Below are 16,447 nucleotides of genomic sequence, written 5' to 3' on the forward strand. Positions count from 1 at the left end.
CGATTTCATTTTCAACGTTTCACTTTCGTCAGTTCATTTTTTATTTACATTTTTTTTTGTTTTCTCTCGCCCACCAGTCATATACCCCTCGCTGTACTAGCCACTCATTTTCATTCAATTCAATTCACTTAATTCATTCTTTTTTCATCCGGACTCCCTCGTTTGTCATTACCCTCCCATCTTGTTGGTGATTCATTTCCCGAGGTGTCGCGATGCCTCCCAAACCATTCAAACCGTATGGCACGCCGCCCCATCTGGACTTAGAAGAATTCAAAGACAACTTCGACATATGGCATCAGCAGTGGAAGATATTTCTCTCCCTCTCCACCATCAACACGGCGCTGCCTCAGGGTGAACGCCCGGAATACATTGCAAACATTCTCCTGTCCTGTCTCTCGAAGGCGACACTGAAGGCGGTGTTGACAATGGGTCTATCCGCGACCGACTTGGTGGATGCTGACGTCATTATTAAGAAACTGGAGGAGCGGTGCAATGCTGGCCGAAATTGTCATGTTTGGCGCCAGCAGTTTGCGTCTCGTGTTCAGCGTGATTCCGTGTCAGTCGACAATTGGCTCGGCGACCTTCGAGATATTGCTCGCAAGTGCGAGTTCGAAAAGGATTGCTGCGCTGCCTGCCAGAACACACGTCTGTTGGGACAAATCGTTTTCGGTGTTTCTGACGACGATGTGCGTCGCAAGCTTTTGGAGCTCGGCGCTAAGCTGACACTGGACAAAGCCATCAACATTATCCGCACGGCAGAGGCTACGCGTCTACAGTCGTCCAACATGAAGCAGGGCACCACAGCACCGGTGAATCAAATCAAGTCTACTACAGGAAAGCGCCTCAACGACAAACAGGCCCCATCTCCGAAAGGTCAGTACCGCGGTAAACCATCTGGTCGTTGGCATCCGCCCGGTTGTCATCCATATGGTTGCTGGAACTGCGGATCAGCTTCACGTCATGCTAAAGAGGAGTGCCCTGCGTTCGGGAAGGAATGTAATTCGTGCCACAAGTCGGGTCATTTCCAGTCCGTGTGCACTCAAGGTAATTCGTCCCCGAAACCTGAGACGGCTGGCAGTATTTTGATTCAGTCCATCCTTCAAAACGACATGGTCCAGCTCAGTGTCACCCCCGCCTGCAGCGTCGAAGAGTCGTTCATTCAGATGCTTCCGGATACTGGAGCGTCCATCGATGCCATTCCGGCTTGTTTATACCGGTGTCAGTTCAAAGACATTCCGTTATCTTCTCACGGGCCCAAGGCAATCACTGCTACAGGAGCTCCAATAGTGTCACTGGGCCAGTTTCCGGCATCGTTTGTTTGGGCCGCCAGTTCTGGTGGTCCAGTTGTCACTTCGGTCCACGTTCTTCAAGATCTACAGCAACCGGTCATCTCGAAAGCGACACAGAAAAAACTTGGAATGCTCCCCGCCCAATACCCTCACGCTTGTGTATTGGCGGCTATTACCACTTCCCCATCGGATGTTCCAAAGTTGCCAGATATCCAATCGACATTGAGAGAGTTGATGAAGGAGGTACCTTCAATATTCGACGGTGTTTGCCGGCCCATGCGCGGCGCACCCTGCCACTTCCAGCTCAAAGACGATGCTGTCCCCTCATCCATCCGTGGTTCGCGCCCTATTTCCGTTCCGCTGATGCCGAAGGTCAAACGCGAGTTAGATGCATTGGAGAACCAGCAGGTCATCGCCAAAGTATCTGAACCGACGGCGTGGGTCCATCCCATAGTGATTGTTCCAAAAGCGGACAACGAAATCAGGATCTGCGGTGATTTCACTTCTCTCAACCGATGCATCATCCGTCCGGTTTTCGAGGCCCCGACTCCCTTTCAGGCGGTCCGCACGATCCCTCCGGGAATGAAATTCTTCACTGTCATCGACGCTCTCAAAGGCTACCATCAAGTGGAACTTGACGACGAGTCCAGCCTCATGACGACCATTTCAACTCCGTTTGGCCGCTACAAATACCTTCGCCTGCCTTTTGGTGTGTCTCTCGCCGGTGATGACTATGGGCGGCGTCTTGCCGATGTTTTTGATGATTTCCCGAACTGCCGGCGCGTGGTCGAAGACGTTCTGGTCTTTTCTGCCACTTGGGACGAACACGTCAGTCTGGTACGGCGTTTATTTCATCTCGCGGCGAAACATCAAATAGCCATCAACGTGAAAAAAATTGTTTTTGCTCAACCGTCCGTGTTGTTTGGCGGCTACGTCGTCAGTGAGAGTGGTTTCCTGCCCAATCCTGATCTTCTCAAGGCCATTCGTGAGTTCCCAAAACCAACGTGCGTTTCAGAGATGCGGGCCTTCCACGGCCTCTGTCAACAAGTTGGTAACTTTTCAGACGACTTGGCATCCCTTCTTCGCCCCCTGGCTCCCCTCTTACGAAAGGATTTCGTATGGGAATGGACTCAACAACACGAAACGGACTTTCAGGCTGCCAGGGCCGCCTTATCTTCGTCGTCCGTTTCCAAATTGGCGTTTTACAACCCGGTTCACCCGACGTCCCTCCATGTTGATGCTTCTCGTCTGCGCGGATTAGGCTTCATCCTCCGTCAGCAGCAGACCAATGGCAGTTGGAATGTCGTCCAAGCCGGATCCCGCTTTCTGTCGGACGCCGAGTCCCGCTACGCCATGATTGAACTGGAGTGTTTGGCTGCGGCGTGGGCGATGCGGAAATGCCGGCAATTTCTTGAGGGACTTCCATCGTTTAACCTCTTTACGGATCACCGCCCCTTGATCCCCATTCTAAACGATTACTTTCTAGACAAGCTGGACAATCCCCGGATTTTGCGCCTTCGCCTTTCCATGCAGCGATATTCTTTCGTCGCGTCGTGGGTTCCTGGAAGAAATAACGTTATCCCGTTCTCCTGTTGATCAGCCTTCTCCAACGGATGAAATTGCAGAAGGCCCCCATTCCGCTTCCGAGCATGTTCACCTGATGGGTGTGATGGAAGGTTCAAGCTCCAGCAATCCTGATATTTTGCTATCATCAGTATCTGCTGCATCGGCCGTCGATCCTGTGCTGATCTCTCTCCGTCACACCATTCTACAAGGTTTTCCCAACGATAAATGCAACCTTCCTTTAGATCTCCGTCCGTTTTGGCAGGTCCGCAGCCAGCTATATATTGATGGGGACCTCATCCTTGTCGGCCCTCGTGTTGTCATCCCGGTTTCCTTACGTCAAGAAGTTCTCCGGCGGCTCCTTCAGATGCACCAGGGAGCGACGAAGATTCGTCAGCGCGCACGTCAATCGGTGTATTGGCCGTCCATAGACAATGACATCGTTATGGCCGTCAGGTCTTGCCCAACATGCTCCGAGCTTCTCCCTTCCAACCCGTCGGAGCCTCTTCTTCCCCACGAGCCGGCATCCCGTCCGTTCGAATTTATCTTTGCCGACCTTGGCACTTATCGCGGTCGCGATTTTTTGATTGTTGCCGACCAGTTCAGTGGTTGGCCCCAAGTGTACCCCTTTCCAGACACCAACACATCTACACGCCGAATCATCGACGCCCTCCGCTCCTTCTTCACTTGCGGAGCAGGCGCTCCTGTCAAGTTTTGGTCAGACGGTGGCCCGCAGTTCAAGTCGGATGAGTACCTAACTTTCCTTCGAGAATGGGACATCTCCCACGGCCGGTCTTCTCCTCATCATCCCAAGTCTAACGGTTATGCGGAAGCTGCCGTGAAATCAATGAAAAAACTCATTGCAGGATCCTGGACCTCAGGTTCCTTTGACCTGGACAAGTTTGGGAAGGGCCTCCTCCTCTTCCGTAATGCTCCCATTGCTGGAGGCGCATCCCCTTCTCAGGTGGTTTTTAACCGGCCCACTCGTGAACTAATCCCCGCTCATCGTCGTTCGTTTGCGCCCGAATGGCAGAAGGCTGCCGGAATTCTCGAAAAACGCGCACTCCGCGCCAAAGAACTTCGTACAATCCATTACAACCGCACAACACGCCCACTTCCAGCCCTTCACGTCGGTGATAACGTCGTCATTCAGCATCACCGATCCAAACGCTGGACAACTCCGGGAGTCATCGTGGAAGTTGGCGCATTCAGGGACTATTTGGTGAAGACCCCCGCTGGTCGGCTTTTCCGTCGTAATCGACGTTTTCTTCGTTTGCATTCCCCTACGGCCGTGCCTCATAGCCCGTCTCCGGCGCCTAATAGTGTCCATCCTCCGGTTTCATCTTCTTCTCCGACGACAGCAGCCCCTCCTGTTCCCGCGTCTCCCGCTGACACATCACCGGCCGGTCCTCGTCGCTCGACGCGTCTCGCGGCCAAGAAACCGTAATTTCTATACGCTGGTGAACTAGTGTTCTTAACGAAATATTGTTTCATTCATTCTTTTCGTGTTCATTAGTCACCTGCTTTGGCTCATTATTCGCCCTTTCATTTTTTTTTTCTTTTTTTGTCCTTTCTCTTTCCATCACTTCCCATTCAGCCGTCGTCTGCTTTTGTGTCATCTCATGTTTCTTTTTGGTTTTCGTTTCCCCCCTGATCATCTCTTGTAACTTCATTGTTTGTCTGTCTGTTTCGTGATTTGTCCCTTGGAGAAAAAGACATGGAATGACTTGGCAATGTCGCCCCCCTCCCCTTGCAGCATAGAGACGGCAGTTGGACCTAGTACGTTGACGAGCGAATACATCCTGTCTCTCTCTTCTCAATTCCCCTATCGTTTCACTTCATTCCAATGTCAAATTGTAATGTTGAAGATTCTAGCTTTCGTTTTCTTTGTTTCTTTTACATATTCCTGCAATTATGTATACAGCGTTCTTACTAAAATATATTATTCTTAGTATCCAAGCTTAGCTTAATTAATCTTCTGGAATGTCAATCTGTGTGCCTTATTATCAAGCCTTTGGCTTTTGCCACCCCAATAAAATCATTAAACTAATTTCCGAGTTATATTTCTTTAAATCAGAGTCATATATGACCCCTCCTTAGTAATTATGACCTTCCCTAATCTCGCTTATTTGCCGCCTTATACTAGAAAATTATACTATAAATTTTTACACGTTTAACAGAAACATCAAATCATAAACATGTATTTCTGAATTATTGAATGGCATACATAATCCTGATTATGAATGAATCACTCATTTGCCAACCATTGAGTGAATCATAGAAATAAAATCGTCTTTAGTGACTTGATCAAACGAACTCTGTTGAGGTCCTTGAAGGCCATTTTTCCACCACCACGCGATCCGGCTGCTGTGACAATCACTGAAAATATTTATACATAAAAGAAGAAGAAAAAAATTGTATTGGCGCAGGTTGGCGGACCTAACAAAGCATGCAACACTTAAACCCCTCTACAATTTTTATGGTTAATAAAAACTTAACTTAACTTAAAGAAAAAAGATAATTACTTACATGGAATTAGCAATAGAATCGAGAGGGCAATCGTACATAGAGGTTCGTTTCATCACATGGTACCAGTACTGTCTCCCAGAGCTCTTACTAAGAGCTAACATCCACGGATCTAAACAAGAAATAGATTCAGTTTATAACACAAAAAAACCTTTTAGTATTCAGGGAAAATGTTTTAAAGATATTGATAGAAGATACAAACAAGGAATAATAACAGAAAATAAAATACTAACCCTTTGTGGCTTTGTACAACAATAGTCCGGACGGGAGGTAAGCCCTTTGTTCGTCGTCTTCTAGGCAAAAGACGAGACGTTCTTGACAACCAGAATTTTTAATTATTCTTGGGATTAGCCTGATTAAGAGTATTGCAAACGTAAATTTTTTAAAATATGTAATCACGAAATATCATACCGATGGAAAATTTGATTCACATCTTCAAGTGTAAAGTTTTCCTTTGCTCGGACAGTGACTAGATCCGTCCGGCTAGCCTTGTTCAAAGCCTTGCAATATTGTCGGATTTTTTCACTTCTAAAATTTTAGATAAACATTCAAACATTAAGTGATCACAAAAATGGATGAAATAATAATTTAAGAAAATATCATCACACCCTTTATCAGGGAACTGCACACCATGCTGGCCTATAAGGCATTTATGGGAAATACTGTCTAGTATTTAACCGTGAAGATGCCTTGCAAGCCAGCGCAGTGTGCCTCTTTCTCGAATAATGTTTTCACACAGATTCAAATGACAAAATATCAGGAACGGCTGTACACGGTTATTCTGTCGAGGTTTTTTCTTTCTTTAGTCTAACCTTTCTTTCATGTGAAATTGACTAACATCCACACCGCCTAAAAAAACTGCATCTATGACATGGAGGGCAAGAGAACGCTTTTGAGATCTGCCTTCTCCTCGCAGTTCTTGGATTAATTCTCCATAGATTAATGTGTCGCGTGCTAGTTCCACATGTTCAATCAGCTTATGCCATCGGCATTTAGTTGCATCCCAGCGGAAGACATTGTTACGGCCTAATCCTGTGAACGACGATACAAAAGTGTTATTTATTTATGTTTCTTCTTCTAGCGACACTTCTTGCGTCTGGCAAATGGAAGTTTCTAATATGGCGTTGTACTAATGTCAATACTGACCAAGATAAAAGGTTTGCATAGGATTATCTTTTTCCAATCCGATAACGACGCATCTCCAATCATAGACAGATTTTACGGCTTCACGAAAAACAGAAATGTCCATTGCAGTTGCTTTCTGGTCTAGTACGCCTTTATTTAAAAAAAAAAATCGATAATTTTAGGTTCACTGGTATACTTTTGATTTTTGATAGCAAAGAGCTTACTCACAGGAATTATTTGGTAAAAGATCTTTAGATTTTTCTGCCGGAGTCATCCTAAAGTGAAAAAGTACACACGCATGAGCGTTTTAAGTTTTTTCACCACTGGAAAGTAAAAATAAGAAAACAACCTAAATGGTGCCATGCGAGCTTTGTCTGGAATTTTCCAAAAATCTAATGATTGCTTCCTCAGTTCAGACTGTCGATCCTCTCTAAGCGTAACATCTTTACAGAATGCGGCAATTTTGGCGAGGTTAATAACTTGTCTCATTCCTGAGAAAAACAGCCTTAGTTTATGGTTAATCGAAATGCATATATAAGGCGGCAAACCTAAAGCATTGTTGGACTCAACGAGGTAATTATAAAATTGTTCATGGCATGTCATTAGTTCCAGCGGTACGATATCAGTGATGTCTGTATTGGAACTGCCCAACTGTTCAAGACGGCGATTTATTTCGTAAAGGTAAGTCTCTACATCTTGAGTGTCGTGCCTCTTCCATTTACAGATTATATACCTATTGTAAATTTAAAACAGCACATTTAAAATTTCGATTTGGAAAACGATGGCATGATCAACAAAATAATTAATTACCTTTCCGAATTCGCCGGTCGAGAAGTATTAGGTTTATGAATGGAAATGTGTTTGAAGGAGCGAAGCATCAAGTATATTAAACCCGCACTAAATGGTGTGAATAAATCGAATAACTTGCACACAAAGTGCCCACCTGTAACCAGAGCACTTTTAAATGGACAGAGGGTAAAAAAAAAATTGTAACGAATTACCTGGTCGAACTATAGACAACGCTACGAGGAACTGGCAAAGATATAGCCTTTTGGAAAGTATTTCTTGTAGATTTTCCTGACCTTCAACTGAAAATCCCTAAGACATTGAATGTAATATAGACTAAGAATTTTTAAACAAATGAGTCAAAAAAAAAAAAATTCCTACTCCATCAGCCATCATAAAATGTACACCTTTGCCGGTCTGAGAAATAACAAAACGTTTAAATTCACTGATGTTTTTAGGACTATACACATCTCCGTCTCCATCAACTCCCCCAGCGCCTTATGTAACAATCACACGTTAAGGGATTCAGGAATATGGGATATGCAAATAATAATGCTTTTCTACCGTAATGAGGTTCAAAACATTCGCAAGGGGCAGCATGGAAGTCTTCCAACTTGAAATCGTTTGATTTCTTTAGGGTAAAACCAAAGCCTTTCGCTTCCCATTTTTTCCTCCACAACACGTATTCCGAAAAGCCGCCTGGACCAGCACAAACGTCAGCAAAATAAAGTGGTTCATTCGCAGCAAGAAAGGGACTCTAGAACAAATTTACATAAAACTGAAGATTCAATAAATTGGAATTATTGATAAGGGACTTACGCCATCTTCATTTCTAGGATCGGTAAACATGAAATCAAAAACTGCGTCTAGATTAGCCATCTTCATGGCTGCTCTATTAAGAAAAAACGCTCCTCGAATTGTTTCGAACGGATTGGAGCGAGAGCGTGCTTTTCTTAGTTCTTCTTCTTCCAGTACATCAAATATGGACTTTAAAAAGATTTATGAAAAGAATATAAAATGAGCAAATCAGATAATGAGAATAATTTAGATTTCGGTTGATTCACAATTAAATTAGTTACTTTACACTGAAGGACTTTTTGCAAAACATCAGCGGCGCAAAAAGTTGTTTCATCATCGATGGTTAATTTTTTGGGTCCTTCTATGACCCAATTCTTCAATTCGGACAAATTAGGAGCAGGAATGGGATCTGACGGAAGCCACGAAACGATTTCTTCTACTTCAACAGTCTAGAATAGGAATAAAATGGGGGAGGGGTTGAAGGATGCACATGAATAAAGTTAGATTCGGCCAACCTCTCTACTTGTGTCCCATTCGACGTCTTCAGCTTCTAATCCTTTGATTTGTAGACCCAATCCTCTTTTTCCTCGTTGTTTAGAAACCTCAATCGGCTGTGTCATGCCTTGGGAATTCTTACCAAGTCCTGTTCCTTTGGACCAACCCATTTTAGCCTTTTAACATTTGAGAAAATCATCAAGCATCCTCAGCAACAAGAAAGATTATGATTAATAAACTAACCATCATTGCAGTAGCTTTCTGATTTATGACTGGGGCTGCAGTAGACTTTGGTTTGATAAATTCTCGATGTACAGATGGCATGACAGGCTCATCTTCACTTGATTCTGAATCTTGACTGCTGCTTGCTGCATTGAATGCATATCCTCCATCACTATTACTTTTGGATGGGCTGACAATCACAGTGTTACGTTCAGATAATTCACTGTAATTCACATCATTCCTTGAGCTAGTATTATCTACATTGTTGTAATACTGGGTTTTTTGTTTTTTCAAAGGAGGCTTGTAATTTTTGTGGGAAAAGCTCTCCTCATCTGAACTGGAATCTATGGAAGGGATTAGAAATAAAGTTAAGTAGATTTTCAGAAAAGAACACTTGATCTCTATTTTTGTTCCACCAACTAGAATCAATGTTTTATTTGATGAAATCACAGTTGGTATCTTACAACTGTATTTGAGATCATGTTTCTTTAGAGCAAGTATAAAATTGTAATTTTATTACTAACCACTCAGTGATGTTACTTTCTCCCTTGAAGCCATTTTAAATGTGAGTTGAGGTAGACAATGTTTATGTTTCGTCTATTCTAAGAAATGTCTGAAGGGGTTGAAATACTATTCATATTATGATTATGATCACAACAATGCAACTCGATTTACCCGAAATTAAATCAAAGGCATGTAGGAAGTATCAGAATAAACCATTGAAGAGTGAATATGACAAACAAATATTTCGCGAACAATATTTTTCAAGGAAAACAAAATTCGATGAGAGAAACGAAAACAAACACCGGGAGCACTACTTGTGCCACACAAACGTTATCTGAAACTGAAACATTCCGCTCATCCGCTGTTCCGTATCAACATGGTATCAGTTTCGTATTCTCTAATCTCTATTCTGCTATTTCATTCTTTCGACGCATTTGGTTTTTGGTAGCAGCAGAGAAGTGCTTAAAGAAACTACCTATAGAGGGCATGCACAGAGGATCCTGTAGTTGACAGACGAAAATATAATCCATAATGCCCCAATCAGCTGAGCCGTTTTGATTATTTTGGTTACTTTCGTCAACGTCTCAACGATAAAGGTTGCTTTTTTTTTTTTTTACTGCGACGAACACCGTCTGCAGCAAAGAACCTTAATTGTTACAAATACAAATACAAATAAAAGTTGCTTTGCTTCCTGACTTCTTAGGAAACCTGTAGCCTGCAGCTGTTGGACAGGAAGCATGCTTGCCGCTCGAAACGTCAAAATCGAAGAAAAGTAACACTGTCTTTCGCTGTAGCTATAATTTAGCAATGTTTTGAGACTTAAACCACGATAAAAACGGAAAATGAGTAAAGAAGCTACCGAAAATGATAAAAGGAAGAGAAACAATCTTCTTTCTCAATATTATGGGATCACAAAAGAGAAGGATGTAGAAAACCTATTTGATGTGGATGGAAAGCACTTTAATGCAGATGCCTATGTAGACAAACTTGTTCAAGTAAATGCTATTGTTATACTCCCAAAACTGAAAACATTTCTAATCATGTTTTGTTTGGATGTGTATCACTAGGAAACTAGTTTGAAGCAGCTCATAGACAAAGAACAGGAATTAGTTCGTGAGATACAATCTTTGGATTCTGAAATGCAGACACTAGTTTATGAGAACTATAACAAATTTATTCTTGCAACGGATACTATTCGGCAGATGAAAAGTGATTTCAAAACAATGGAAGATGAAATGGAGAAGCTAGTGCAAGACATGTCACAAATTGCAACATTTGCAAACAGTATATCTTCAAACTTACAGGCAAACTTTTGTTTTTCTATATTAACCATTCTATTCTTAGAATATGGTTTCTATTTTTATATTTTCTAGGATCGGCGTCAACAAATAACAAAACTATCAAACATCCATGAACTGCTTAAGAATTTGCAATTTTTATTTGATCTTCCCACTAAATTAAAATCCTCTGTTGAAGAAAAGAACTATTCACTGGTGTGTTTTGTTAATATTTTCTGTCAACTACTTTGTACTTTTTGGTTTTTTTCTAGGCTGTAAAGTACTATGCCAAGTCTGAGCAAGTTCTCAAAGATTTTGGTGATCATCCGTCTTTCAGCGGAATACAATCAGATTGCCAAGAAATTGTTACCACACTGCGGAAGTGTCTGAAAGACCAATTTGTTAGAGCTGAAGTATGTGGCACAATAGCTTCGGTTATAACATGCGTACAAATCCCAGATTCAAATAGTCGAGATATATAAATCATTGCTCTATTTCTTTTTTATTTTATTTTCTTTCTAGCCTGTACTTATATGCTTTATATCATTTTTAGGTAACCTCCCGTGAACTAGAAGAATCTGTAACACTCTTGAGCAAGTTAGGTGAATCTTCCACTAGTCTTGCCCTAGAATTCACTGTAATAAATAAAGGGAGGCTGGAAAAAGATTTGGATGATCTTTCCTCGTATACGACTTCTGGTGAAAATAATGGCGAAGCTGTTCTTGCGTTTATTGAAAAATGCTGCAACACAGCTTTAAATAATGCCGCCTTAACCATTGCAACTTTTAACAACATTTTTCCACTAGCCTCCGCGAAAGACAACGAGTAAGTATAGCTTTCCATTTTCATGTACATGCATTTCCATAAGCGTGTGTTGCATTAACAGAGGGCTGATCGACATGGCCGTGGATGTTATCAACCGGCTTTGTCCAGTTGGTAGGTATCATTAATTCACGTGTCAAACAAAAACAATTTTCCCCATTCTACGTTTTTTACTATAATTTTTTGTTGTTGTTGTTTTCAATGCCATTTTCGAAGTGAAAACAAAGGTTGTAGAAATTATCGGATTGGAGATGAGCGAAGGTTGCTGCTTGTCCCTAGTTGCGGCTTTGGATAAATTTCATCGCCGTCTATTAGCCGTTCAGCGATTGCTGATGTCGGATAATCAGTGGAGCTCCATTCTTATAACGGATGTTGCTCAAATAATTTCTAACCGAGCAGCAGAGAATCTTGTAGTAAAATGGACTCAAGAATTGCAAGGTTGGCGTGACTCCTGGAACAACGATAATCAGCCGCACGGATCGGTCAAATTCATCGAGGGAGCTCTTATCGAACACATTCATCGTACGCTGGTTGCATTGACGGTATCATCTGTTTGTTTTTTTTTTTTTATGATGTAGGGCTTGAAAATCAGTTAATTTTTTTTTGTCTGTGTTCGTTTTTTAACCAGGCTTTTGTAGGGAATCACGTAACGTTTTCCCAGGACTACCAGTTCCGTCAGACTTTCGGTCGACGCCATGTTCGCGAAGGCGTTTTCATAATGTCGCTAAAAAAACTGTCAATAATGTTATCAAACCTTTGTAACGCCACTGGGAAAGATAACGCATCTCCTACCCTGATTCTTGTTCTCTCACGGGTGGCAATCGACTTTAATCAAAATTTGGCGCAGTCCTTGGTAACTGAAACCAAAAAATCACTTACGTATGTGGAAGACTAATTTCGACTCACGTGATTTGCAGTTGTCGTTAATAGAAGAACAATTTGACATTCCAGCTGGTTTTCAAGGAGACAACCTCACCCCAATATCAGCCGTAACTGCCGAGTTTAGGCAAGCCTCTCAAACTCTTTTACAGAGATATGTCCAAAGTGAAAGTCATGTTCTTGTTCAGGTTAGCGTTTGAATTTGTTCTTTGATTATGATGTACTGCAATCAGTATCGGTATGTAATTTTGTTAATGATTTTCCATAAAATTTTTAGATGATTCGCAAATCGATGGATTCTCGGGATTGGTTAACCACTTCCGAACCTCGCAGCGTTCGACCCGTTATAAAGCGTGTGCTGGAAGAGATTAGCCGAGTTGACTCCCATGCAGCTCAACTGTATGAAGAAGGTTCGAGGAAGGATAGGAGCTCTGATTCTTCTCGACGAACTCATCATAGGTTTATAGCATTACCCGTTAAAACCGTTTACTTATAAACCGATTATTTTTTCTGGTTTGCATAACAACAGCAGCTCGAGAATGCAACAAAAATCATCGTGGTCATCATTGGGACCTTCGCAACTGGACTCCTCCTTACTGAATAATATACAGAAACTATTTTCTGAACGTATCGACCTCTCTGGAACCGTTGAGCCTAATAAAGGATCCGTCGTTATGGCTGTTATTAAAATTTGCCTCAAGGTTGTAATTTACAGTTGGTTACCATATTGGGTTATTTTAATGCGTGCCAATTTTCAATTTTAGGGTTTCTTGGAATGCGTTCGTCTAAAGACATTTGGAAAGTACGGTATTCAGCAAATTCAAGTAGACTGCTACTATCTGCAGCTTTTCTTGTGGCGATTCACCTTTGACGAAAAGTATTTAGCTACTCTATTGTCAGCAAGTTGAACAAAATGTAATATCGGATTGAATTTTACAGTTTGGTACACAGCTTACTCGATGAGATCTTGTCGAGTGCAGTCCAACGCTGCCTGGAACCAGTATTAATGGAACCAGGTGTTGTAGAGCTGATCTGCGAACGCTGAAAGCCCTCAGTTATTCGTAATATATATTTTTTTTCATTCATTTTCGTATTATTAATATAATGCCATGGAATCTAATTTTCCTAGTTTTGGTTTGGGGCTTTAAAAATTTAAGCTCTGAATTTGATCTGTTGTGTGAGGCCTCGACTTAGACTTTACGTCTGATCATTTTTTAAAATTTGATCAACAATATGATTTGCAATATGTAAAGGAAAGGATGATGAAGCACATTTGATCTGGCGGGAGGTGTTAGTGGCTAAAGGTATGTAGGAAGGAACGGAGAGCTGAGACTTCCAGGCGGTGTAGGTAAGCAGACTTATGCAGGAATAATTTCCGAGGACCATGGTAGGTGAGGATTTCCCATCCACCTACTGTGATATTCGTGATATGCCCGTGATATAAACACTATATGAAAAATACGTATACGATAGATCACGCGATCATGGGACGGTATTCTAATTTTGCGAGATTCTGGTGGCACTGAGATTTTTCGTGTTTCTGGAAATTCTAGCAGATTATCGCCACGTTCGGGGATTCTGTAAGTTGCCAATACCTCGTTTTTTTTTGTCACTTTTTACAGACATTGCGCCAAATCTGTAACGCGTTTACGTCTAGAGCGAGCATACTATTGTTTTCGATAGATAGACTACGTTTTAGATCATTTCCGATGTGTCAAAATTTTTAGAGAGATGCTTACAGCTGTGTGATACAATAATTTTTTGCATCAAGATCTTTTCGTCCTCTTAAATAACCATTTATTGTAGTTGAAGTTCAACATGTTAATATTTAAGTTTTTTTTGTTTTTTTGTATGTTAATATTTAGTATATATTCAATTGTCAACGGCTCAACGCGAGTACGCTTTTACCATAGTTTGAACGCGTGAAGTCCTGGCAAAACTATTTTTGTTTTGATTGGGCGGCAGATGATATCCTCCCCATAATGGATCCCGCGCGCACCAGCGAAAGAACGTCCTGTATGTCTTTGTTTATAACTTGTTCTTTCAAGTTTAAAGTGGTAGATGTGGATCGAACTCTATCAACTTTTTTTGACGCATTTTCAAGTTTAAATTTAAATTTTGAGCAACATTCTTCTGTCATTACCTGAAACAGAACAAATGCCAGATTGACTGGCAATTTCTGCTTTAGGAGCCGGTGCAGTTTCTGTAACTTCGCTTTCGTCTGATACTTCGTCCGAAGGCGTTTGAGGTAAACGTGACAAAATCAACAGAACTTTGTCGTAGACGTCGTGGAAAACATCGAGCAATGGCCGTTCGAGCTTCACCTGCTCATCAAATAGAATTTAATGAAATCTATTGTATCGCTGATTCACTGTTTGTTTTACAGTGTGAAGAAGATTCTCCTGCTTGAAGAACTCGATAATGGGATAGATGTTCGATCGAAAGTTATTCGGTGTGCTCGAATCTGATTCAGACTGTAGGCTCTTGTCGATTAAATTCGTTCCAGAATCATCATTTCCATATAATTCGTTTTTGGGATCGAGTAACAGGATAACACCGCTTATTCGTTGAACCTAGATAAAACATTTAACAACTGGCCTGGAGTACATTATTTTTTCTCCAATAGCAAACTTACTCTCGTCATGTACTCTACCACGTCTCGCATACTGCGTGGGTATCCCGTGACCAATAAGGCATCAACATTTTCTTTTTCAGATGAAATTCGATTAATAAACACTTCAAGAGCTTTGGAGGGCGGGATAATGTTTGAGTCTTGGCTTCCTAAAAATTCCGAATTTATTATTATTTATTTTAAATAGTTTTGTTCACTTGTGAAGGGGCAGTCTATGTCTTCCGCTCTTCCCGTATGCCGGTACTCGAATTAAAGTTTGCCACTGGTTTACCAATAACGGAAGCCACCTCAAGAAAAGTGGCCAGCATGTTAACATGACGTAGTCTTCCACTGATTTCCGTCAGCCGCTTTAAGTTGGATAGAATTTCTGATTTCTGCTCCTCTTTACAGAATAAAAAGCAAAGTAGGAGAGTGCTGTGTTGAGAATCATATTACTGCAGCTACCTGTGTCGAAAACGAAAATTATATTCAGGTTCGGAATTGCGTAAATGTCCGACTCCTGTTCGAATGTAAGTAGAATGACCATTTTACATTTGAGGCACATTTTTGAAAACAAAACAATATGTTTACTTACTCTAATGGTTCTTTGAACTACAAAGGGCACTCGTTTCAGGAATTCTGGAGTCACGTGTTTGTCCATAGGAGAATTTAAAGCCTCTGGAAAATGCTTCATTATAGCAGTGTCAATCACAAATACTCGGCTAGTAGCATTTTCAGATGAAGAATCCGACTCAGAGGGTAGAGTATCCTCTGTTGGGCTTATGTGATTCATTGCCTGAAGTTCAGTACCGGTATGGTTTCTTATCGTTTGCGGTTTTGTTGTATCTTTAAGGGGAATGTTAAAAACATGTGTCAATTTCAGTCGATATTCTGCATTCAAATCCCTATCCACCATCTTAGAGAATTAATTTTTTAAAAGATGCAATCTCTCGTTATGCCGCTCTATGAAGAGAAAGTATTATTCGAGAAATAAGTAACTATAATGACTTACCTTTGGTCATGCAGATCCCCATTGTTATTTCTGGTTTCTACAATCACTGTAGTCGAACTGTCAACAATCGCTTAGAATCTGATTACAGTAGAAATCTCACGTACACCTTCTTCCCTGAAGCTGCAAACCTTGCGTAAAGAAGTCCACGCACTAACAGCGTTCTAGTTGAAATGTATAGCAATTTTAAAGGCCATCGTGCGTCAGGCAAAAGCCAAAAGTAGGACGAACACAAATTGATTTTATGATGAATAAATGATGATGCGGTATCAATGCATCTAGTAGCTAGTCACGCACTATAAAACCACGATTGTAAGATCAATAGGAAATCATTTTCGTGCTGAGGATCGGCACCCAATTACGGATTTCTACTAAGCGACATAAAGGGTACTGGTATATAGTCGACTATATAGAAAGAGAGCCATTCAGCTTAGACTGCTGTGTAGTCTCTTCAACCTAATCATAAAGTCGCAAAAATGTGTCGTGAATAAAAGTCTAGACAGTAAACGTACTTAAATCGTTCAGCCGGTTCAAGCCAAAT

At 41.5% G+C, this 16,447-nt stretch overlaps 4 protein-coding genes across 7 annotated transcripts; 2 read left to right on the forward strand and 2 right to left on the reverse strand.

Moving 5' to 3' along the window:
• Positions 1-212: 212 nt before the first annotated feature.
• LOC116916385 (uncharacterized protein K02A2.6) lies at positions 213-4,299 on the forward strand. Its single transcript, XM_045178437.1, has 2 exons — positions 213-2,692; positions 2,781-4,299. The coding sequence occupies exons 1-2, from the start codon at positions 213-215 to the stop codon at positions 4,297-4,299; spliced, it is 3,999 nt and encodes a 1,332-aa protein (XP_045034372.1).
• Positions 4,300-5,037: 738 nt separating this feature from the next.
• On the reverse strand, positions 5,038-9,710 carry LOC116929684 (cap-specific mRNA (nucleoside-2'-O-)-methyltransferase 1). The gene is made up of 19 exons (XM_032937000.2): positions 9,480-9,710; positions 9,329-9,417; positions 8,826-9,148; positions 8,603-8,758; positions 8,369-8,536; positions 8,109-8,276; positions 7,854-8,046; positions 7,671-7,786; positions 7,505-7,601; positions 7,314-7,446; positions 7,052-7,236; positions 6,853-6,994; positions 6,732-6,778; positions 6,525-6,653; positions 6,191-6,410; positions 5,790-5,906; positions 5,612-5,730; positions 5,382-5,490; positions 5,038-5,231 (listed from the first exon to the last, which is right to left on the reverse strand). The coding sequence occupies exons 2-19, from the start codon at positions 9,360-9,362 to the stop codon at positions 5,105-5,107; spliced, it is 2,583 nt and encodes an 860-aa protein (XP_032792891.2). The 5' UTR covers positions 9,363-9,417; positions 9,480-9,710; the 3' UTR covers positions 5,038-5,104.
• Positions 9,711-9,764: 54 nt separating this feature from the next.
• Positions 9,765-14,058, forward strand: LOC116929689 (vacuolar protein sorting-associated protein 51 homolog). 3 transcript variants are annotated; one of them, XM_045177611.1, is made up of 15 exons: positions 9,765-9,904; positions 10,012-10,303; positions 10,376-10,612; positions 10,682-10,801; positions 10,858-10,998; positions 11,139-11,410; positions 11,472-11,521; positions 11,624-11,949; positions 12,036-12,260; positions 12,325-12,474; positions 12,564-12,745; positions 12,816-12,987; positions 13,051-13,163; positions 13,226-13,347; positions 13,540-14,058. In XM_045177611.1, exons 2-14 carry the CDS (start codon positions 10,151-10,153, stop codon positions 13,329-13,331), a joined length of 2,247 nt encoding a protein of 748 aa, XP_045033546.1. In that variant the 5' UTR covers positions 9,765-9,904; positions 10,012-10,150; the 3' UTR covers positions 13,332-13,347; positions 13,540-14,058. The 3 variants fall into 3 exon arrangements, with proteins under 3 accessions (XP_045033546.1, XP_032792899.2, XP_032792901.2); XM_032937008.2 differs by lacking the exon at positions 13,540-14,058 and having other exon boundaries at positions 13,226-13,406; XM_032937010.2 differs by lacking the exon at positions 13,540-14,058 and having other exon boundaries at positions 9,770-9,904; positions 12,819-12,987; positions 13,226-13,406.
• A 12-nt stretch (positions 14,059-14,070) lies between these two features.
• LOC116929722 lies at positions 14,071-16,358 on the reverse strand. 2 transcript variants are annotated; one of them, XM_032937058.2, is made up of 8 exons: positions 15,910-16,358; positions 15,493-15,743; positions 15,363-15,417; positions 15,190-15,300; positions 14,922-15,067; positions 14,671-14,859; positions 14,430-14,610; positions 14,071-14,368 (listed from the first exon to the last, which is right to left on the reverse strand). In XM_032937058.2, exons 1-8 carry the CDS (start codon positions 15,929-15,931, stop codon positions 14,226-14,228), a joined length of 1,098 nt encoding a protein of 365 aa, XP_032792949.2. In that variant the 5' UTR covers positions 15,932-16,358; the 3' UTR covers positions 14,071-14,225. The 2 variants fall into 2 exon arrangements, with proteins under 2 accessions (XP_032792949.2, XP_032792947.2); XM_032937056.2 differs by having other exon boundaries at positions 15,493-16,358.
• Between the last annotated feature and the right edge of the window lie 89 nt (positions 16,359-16,447).

This window comes from Daphnia magna, linkage group LG8, assembly GCF_020631705.1.
Source record: "Daphnia magna isolate NIES linkage group LG8, ASM2063170v1.1, whole genome shotgun sequence".
In the NCBI taxonomy this organism is placed as follows: Eukaryota; Metazoa; Arthropoda; class Branchiopoda; order Diplostraca; family Daphniidae; genus Daphnia; species Daphnia magna.

Excerpts from the sequence above, each read along its gene's own strand:
- LOC116929689 (XM_045177611.1), top strand. The coding sequence starts at position 10,151 with ATGAGTAAAGAAGCTACCGAAAATGATAAAAGGAAGAGAAACAATCTT. Across the intron at positions 10,802-10,857 it reads AAGAAAAGAACTATTCACTG|GCTGTAAAGTACTATGCCAA; the intron begins GTGTGTTTTGTT and ends GTTTTTTTCTAG. Across the intron at positions 11,411-11,471 it reads GCCTCCGCGAAAGACAACGA|AGGGCTGATCGACATGGCCG; the intron begins GTAAGTATAGCT and ends TTGCATTAACAG.
- LOC116916385 (XM_045178437.1), top strand. The coding sequence starts at position 213 with ATGCCTCCCAAACCATTCAAACCGTATGGCACGCCGCCCCATCTGGAC. Across the intron at positions 2,693-2,780 it reads TGGGCGATGCGGAAATGCCG|CTGGACAATCCCCGGATTTT; the intron begins GCAATTTCTTGA and ends TTTCTAGACAAG.
- LOC116929722 (XM_032937056.2), bottom strand. The coding sequence starts at position 15,813 with ATGGTGGATAGGGATTTGAATGCAGAATATCGACTGAAATTGACACAT. Across the intron at positions 15,301-15,362 it reads AATTTTCGTTTTCGACACAG|AGGAGCAGAAATCAGAAATT; the intron begins GTAGCTGCAGTA and ends TATTCTGTAAAG. Across the intron at positions 14,860-14,921 it reads TGGTAGAGTACATGACGAGA|GTTCAACGAATAAGCGGTGT; the intron begins GTAAGTTTGCTA and ends TGTTTTATCTAG.
- LOC116929684 (XM_032937000.2), bottom strand. The coding sequence starts at position 9,362 with ATGGCTTCAAGGGAGAAAGTAACATCACTGAGTG. Across the intron at positions 9,149-9,328 it reads GAAAGTAACATCACTGAGTG|ATTCCAGTTCAGATGAGGAG; the intron begins GTTAGTAATAAA and ends TCCCTTCCATAG. Across the intron at positions 8,277-8,368 it reads AAAAAGTCCTTCAGTGTAAA|TCCATATTTGATGTACTGGA; the intron begins GTAACTAATTTA and ends ATCTTTTTAAAG.